Source organism: Anneissia japonica, unplaced genomic scaffold (genome assembly GCF_011630105.1).
Source record: "Anneissia japonica isolate Jap-2015-1 unplaced genomic scaffold, ASM1163010v1 scaffold287714_len2871179_cov188, whole genome shotgun sequence".
NCBI lineage: Eukaryota > Metazoa > Echinodermata > Crinoidea > Comatulida > Comatulidae > Anneissia > Anneissia japonica.
The window spans coordinates 950,978-958,004 of record NW_022755542.1 but is presented as its reverse complement, the minus strand read 5'-3'; the positions used below and the strand labels follow the sequence as shown (position 1 = coordinate 958,004).

Here is a 7,027-nt window from a genome sequence, read left to right as displayed (position 1 = left end):
TATATATACATATATATATATATATATGTATATATATATATATATACAAATAAACTGAGATGATTGTTTAATTATATTACATATTTGGCAGGTATTAGATTACAGTTTATTGTTATTCATTGTTTATGTTAATGTTTTTAGCAAATAAAAAAGTTTGTGTGCATATTAGGTAGCTGCCATTGATTACACTTTATATTTTTTGTTGTGTTACAGTATTTGACACTCCATTTCACGAATTGTTGCAAAGTGACCATGAATACCAAGTTCACCAGGACGGAACCCAAACCTTGTTACATGCTGGATATTTATTAGGATTTATATCACTGGACCACCGGAATTGAATAAAATTTGCCAATTATGTTTCTTATACAACGAACAATAATTCTCGAACGATATTACATACTTAAATATAATTAGGCCTAAGCATTATATATATTATATTATATAAAACTAGAATCTTTATATTATATTTATATTACGTTTATACAGTTCTGATGTAACATTTCCGAGTATGTAAGAAATGAAAGTAAACTAGTGTAATTTATAATACATCACTGTGTGTACTTCTTTTGTCGTAATTACATTAATAATAATATTATATATTTCATGATTATTAATCAGTACCGGTATATAATCGAATTAAATATATTATAATCACTTCGATTCGAATATAGCACTATTACAGCCTAATATATCTTATAAACACTCTTTCCAAATATATTCACATGACACCAACAAATTACAAACCTTTTCAGAGCAATTGAGGTGCTGTCGAATTTTACAAAACAGGAAATAACGTCGGTTGCTAGGCTACAGCTCATGCATATTCAGTACACCTGTGCTCATTAGACTAACAATAAAAACTTTTAGCTCAGTTTTGACAAAATCGGCCAAAAAGATTTTATTGTTAGTCTAATTAGAACAGGTGCACTGTATAATCATGATTATGCATGAGCTTGTTGCTTAGCAAACACGTCATTTCCGGTTTATGTTTTTGTTGAGGGAGTCTTCGAAAGAATTGCTAGTTTAATACATAAAGTAGCACATACTGATAAAGCAATTCTTCACTTTCGGTTTAAGCTTATAACCTTATTATAATAAGGATATTTTAGCTATTGAATTTATTACAGTAAACATAGACATTAAATAAGATAAGAAGAAATGTACAATTCCATTTGATATTTATTTTCAAGCATTGAGATCAAGTTCTGATACATACATTGTTTATTTATATACTGTAGGCCTATATCATGTACATCCTACAAAAATCAATAAATCTGACTTTAATTCTCTAAACGTTATGTCTTATTATGTTACATGTCTATATTCTTTACTACAAAGGGGTTACTTACTGTATTAATAAGATACATTAGCAGTATAACAATACAATATCAATAAACATAAAGCCTACAAGAATTACTACATATTTCTGAACATTATATTTGAGATGATTGCAGAGGAAAACATTTGAAAAATAAACTTTACACTATACAGTATTTTAATTAATTTCATATCCAGAATTTTTGCAGGAAGCTTGATGAGTGACACAATAATTGGTTATCTATGAATAATTGGTAAGTTCTGTTGCCCTTTCACGATTGAGTCCGGACATCCTTTCCTGATATTTGTGGCTTCTTTGTCTACATCACTGGAATAGAAAAATATTGACAAAAGATTAGGAAACAGAGAAAGAATTATAACGGAGTATCATCAAAACATAATATACAAATAAAAACAGAGGCAGAGCCAGTAGGTTTGAAATACAGGGAGTCCACGGGGAGGGACTTTGCCATATGAAGAGTTCCCACACCTCAGCCCCACCATGGTAGCGGTAATAAACTCTTCGATTATGGCACCTATAGATGGCCAGAAGTGGCACTCTCAGATTTTACATTTGAATGTAATTTTATTTTTTTCTCCTCCAATTTTTTTACCATTTTAAAAGATTTTGGGGAGCATACGGTACCAACATAAACATTATCGTATTCAGTTATCGCAATGGATAATGCCGCTGATACAACATAGTATCACTTCACAATTCATATCATATCAGCATTATCATATTAAATATTAATTATTTATAGTATCATCATACCATGGAATGGTTAGAGAATTATTAAATACATGGCATTGTGTAGGACTGGATCGCAATAGCGCAAACTAAACTATGTTAGCATTCCGTTTGTCATGGGTAAATAAAATTTATAAAAAGTGTACTATTCGATAGAAATGATTATATATATTTAAAAATACAGTATATTCAAACAATAAACATAATACTATATCAATAATCTTCATACAAACATTTTTCATGATATATTTTTTGATTGATTGATCGAATATATTCGATGCTCAACATGTATAAGCAATATAACAAATGGATTGAGATCAAGAAAAGTAAAAATTACCGTAATGAGCATCAGGAACACCTCTTATGCCGGAGTCCAGCCCATATCCAATGAGGTCCAATTTAAATATACATTTTCTGCTGAAGGATAAACAATTTAATTCCATAACTGAATAATTATATTTAAGTAAGTTACAAACTTACAATTAAATATATGAATGACAAAATAGTTTTCCTGTCAATTAACAGACAGTTAAATTACTCCAATGCTATATTCTTATTTATACATAGACTCTTAAATTGAGGATTTTGTAGTAAAATTCTCGTAAAATTAAAAAAAATGAGAAAAATATCGATAGGGGGTCCAACAATGCTTATCGGGGTCTAAAACATGGGGATGCCTAGAGCCTTGTTCAGGGTCCCGGATTAAATCCCTGGAGTGAGGTTCTTACGGTACAGGAAATCCTACGGTACAGGATCGCCCATGTGATGTTTGACCACAATTGGATTGGCTATCAAAATATATTTGTTTGGATCGGCAAACTAAAGTCGTGGAGTCGGACGAAGGAGTTGGTGTTGGAGTTTATAAGTTATGGTAACTCGGACTACATGAGCAAGGCTAGTTGCGTTTCAAGTTAAAAATGATGTTTTACAGCAACATGTGCTACTTAGGCCTAGACCCGGGATTTAGTTAAGATGTCCCTAAAGCAAATATCTTAAGCTGATTTATCAAACCATCTTAGCAAAATCTTAGCTTATTATTATTATTATTAGGCATATATTTTTTTCTGTTTTCTTTTATTTCATTTTCAAAAACACACATTGAAACACAACTTCGCCGACGCAGCGTCAATAAAACACATTGATAGATCAAATGAAAGAGATATTGACAAATAATCTTAATAATATTATTAATTACAAAATAGTAAAAAATAATAAGCTAAGATTAAAATGCCCATGTGCACTTTAAAGAACCCAGTACATCCTTCGAGATGAGTAGGGGGTTACCCCGGTGTACTGGTTCACCCGGCCCCTGTCGTGGACTGTTTTATGTGAACTGGGCCCTCTGGGAGAACAGTAATTTGTTACTGAAGAGGAAACCCAGTATAAAGAACAAACAAATAAATAAAATTAAAGAAAATAATAAAAATAAAAATAAAATAAACATCACAAAAAAAAACAACAAAAAAACAATAAGCAAAATTGGCAGCAATATAGCCTATAATGTGTTAGTGAATTGTAAATAGCCTATCATAAGCAGATATGTACATCAATATAGGCATATTCATGGTTTATAAATAATTGATATTACTAACACAAAATCATGGTTATACTTATGATAATGCTAGTATTAGTAATTGTTACAAAACTATAATATATTATTAATAACAATAATCCAAATAAAAAATTGTACAGTAGGAACCATATCTCAGAGCTGTATTTTATACTGTAGGCCCTGTCTCTTATACACATCTAGATGTGTATAAGAGACAGGTATTCAATGATATTAAAAAGAATCGAGCTAAAATAAATAACAGTAAAGTAGTATACAAATTGAAATAAAGTAGCCTAAATATGATTTTATTCCCAAAATACATATTTATAATTTTTGGTGGTTATGTATTTTAGAGCAAATAATTTGATTTTGTCACCTACGAATAATGCATTTACCGACACACTGGCAAAGTTAGTCAATTTTTACATCAAGCATTTTTGTTCTATAATGTGAATTGCGGTAACATTAAGAAGTTTAAGGTCCTGTCCACACCATTTAATTTATTTGCCAAAAAAAAAAAGTTGTATGCCCATATATAGTCATGATGTGCCTATATATGGTCATGATGTGACTATATATGGTCATGATGTGATGTCACTATGACCATATTTAGGCATGCCACAGGTTCTTTGTCAAATAAAATTTGATAGTCTAGAGAGGGCTTAAGAGATAAATACACGGTGGTAATTGTTTATTGGTTTTTACTGTGTGACACCTATTGTTTTAACATTGTAATTTATTTTACTGTTATAATAACAGTGTTCTCCCCAGGACGTTGAAACATTATGGTACCATGATGCTTGGGACTTTCCCCATGATGCTTGACAGTTGGCCATGATACTTAGAACATCTTCCATGATGTTTTTATATAGTCTTAAAGTGCAATTTAGGACATTTTCAATGCCTCCTAATTATTAAAAATACCCTGTGTTAGTCGCACCTATGGTTGACTTTGACACTTACCATGAAGCTTGCCCATGATGCTAGGGAGAACACTGAATAAGCTATAGGCCCCTATTCTATTCAGTATTTCATTCTGTTTTATCTAATCTTTTTATACATGTTAAAGCGATATATAAATTTTAAGTTTTAGTATCTTTAATTACGTCTACAATTTCTGTACAACGTTGTTTATGCAGCGTAAACAAGACGGTTATTTGAACCCTGGCCGGGATCAAGAATAATGTCTGGTGTGGCATCATTATAGATCTTGTTAGCTACTTCCTTCGGCGTCATTGAGGGATCATTCGCCAGATGCAGAGCGGCTATGCCTTAAAGAAAAAACAAATATATAAATAATATATATAATAATAACATTTGCTATTTATATAATGATTTCATAGCGATAATAATAATAATAATAATAATAATAATAATAATAATAAATAATACTAATAATAATGATAACAACAACAACAATAATAATAATAATAATAATAACAATCATAATGATAATAATGATATGATGATGATGAGGTCAGATGATGATAATGATGATAATAATAATAATAATGAAAATGACGATGATAACATTATAAATACTTTAATAGCCTAATGATATTATCCTCATTGTTAAAAAAATTCGGGTCAGTATGTATCTACATGGTGGACTTATTTTTCTAAATTAATTCCTTCATGGTATGTAGAATAGGGATGCTAGCGTTGAGCGATTCGGAAACGTGATCCGAATGTCGGTTCAGATCCGATGTGAATGTCGCTTTAGGGTTAGACTACAAAGAAAATGATGCTGCTCTCAGACAGCACTCTAAAACTCCCTTATTCGGCACCTAACTAGCTTCATTCTAGCTGCACTCACCAGCTACGTGAGGACATGCCATTGATGTGCCACTGAGGGTGTTTGTAGCACGTTTGTTCTTGTACCAGGTGGAGGTGATGTCAGTTCCAGGTGCGAAAATGTTGACACATTCGCCATAGTTAGAGAAGTAGGAGCGAACATCAGTGTTTTCAGTGGCACCAACTGTAATAGCCTAATTAATTAAGAATATTATTGACTGATGACGTACGTTCATTATCCAGGTTTAGTAATAACAAGTAACATTAAATGCAGTAATATTAGTCCATAGCTATTTTAGCATTCAAATTCCAATGTGGCAGTGAATTGAACCATAATAAGGTATATTATTATTATTATTATTATTATTATTATTATTATTATTATTATTATTATTATTATTATTATTATTATTATTATTATTATTTTTAATTAATTAATTAATTTTTTTTTTAAATTCAAATAGTTTAATTCATAATTGTTTTAGAGAGGCCTACCTCTGTAACTCGTGCTGGGGAGTAGTTACAAGCATCGCTATTATCATTACCAGCGGCGACAGAGACTGTGATGTTAACGTTAATCATTCCTCTGATAGCATCATCAAAAGCTGAAGACGGTCCCCCGCCAAGTGACAATGATGCAACAGCGGGTCTTTCACCGTTTATGACGACATACTCACAACCTACGATAACAGTTGAAAAGATTCACAGTAACTGCATTTATCAATTAGACTTATTGTAGATAATAAAAGCGTAGAGACAGCTGTATCATGCGCCCTATAATCTATTGATTAATTAAAAAACAACAATTAATAAAATAATGAGAAATGATATGATAAAGAATAACGATTATGATGATGATGATAACGAATGACGATGAAGAAAATAATGATGATAATGATAGTGAGATTCGTGAACATATTGGTCTATTCAATTTAAACTTGTATGGTCAGAAGCCGATGTTTTCTTCCATCCAAAATAAAATTCTACACAATGTAGGCCTATATTATATAAAGAAACGTTTCAAATATATTTCGAGTATTTTCTAGAAATTCTTTCTTACCAGCAATGATATCTGACACTGAACCCGCACCAGAACAACCGAGTACCGTCACACCATGAAGCATTGCACCGGTAGCGATTCCGTAGGTAGCGCTACCAATAGTACCAGCACAATGTGTTCCGTGGCCGTTACAGTCTTCCTAAATAATTCAAAATATTATTTCATATAAATATTTTAACTTATTACGTGCGAGCCGCGAGCGTCACGTTGGTTTGTATATTTTTACAAACAGAAAAAGTCCAAAATTTCTATATAGGCCTAAAGGATTTATTCCTTTTGTATATTATCAGAGATACTAGAAACACAAGATAAAGTTCTCCACAGAAAAGAAAAACTGTTCGACCGAAATGCATAGTGGGAATACAAACAATGGGGCGCCGCGTACGGCTGGATCTAAAAAACTTGTGCCACCGTTACATAAGAATAATAATAATAATAATAATAATAATAATAATAATAATAATAATAATAATAATGTCATTTTGTTAGGCGCACGTATCCATCCCTAGTAGGGGTGCTCGCGGCGCCGTTTTCCACCTGCCGAGTGTAC

At 31.5% G+C, this 7,027-nt stretch overlaps 1 protein-coding gene across 1 annotated transcript in view; it reads right to left on the bottom strand.

Moving 5' to 3' along the window:
- Positions 1 to 3,912: 3,912 nt before the first annotated feature.
- The window catches only part of LOC117123623 (aqualysin-1-like), a 6,508-nt gene continuing 3,393 nt past the window's right edge, over positions 3,913 to 7,027 (bottom strand). Inside the window, exons 3-6 of the mRNA XM_033269624.1 lie at positions 6,478 to 6,616; positions 5,913 to 6,097; positions 5,440 to 5,611; positions 3,913 to 4,894 (exon numbers count right to left, since the gene is read on the bottom strand). Coding sequence (XP_033125515.1) covers positions 4,755 to 4,894; positions 5,440 to 5,611; positions 5,913 to 6,097; positions 6,478 to 6,616 — 636 coding nt within the window. The 3' untranslated portion in view covers positions 3,913 to 4,754. The remainder of the gene's footprint in view (positions 4,895 to 5,439; positions 5,612 to 5,912; positions 6,098 to 6,477; positions 6,617 to 7,027) is intronic.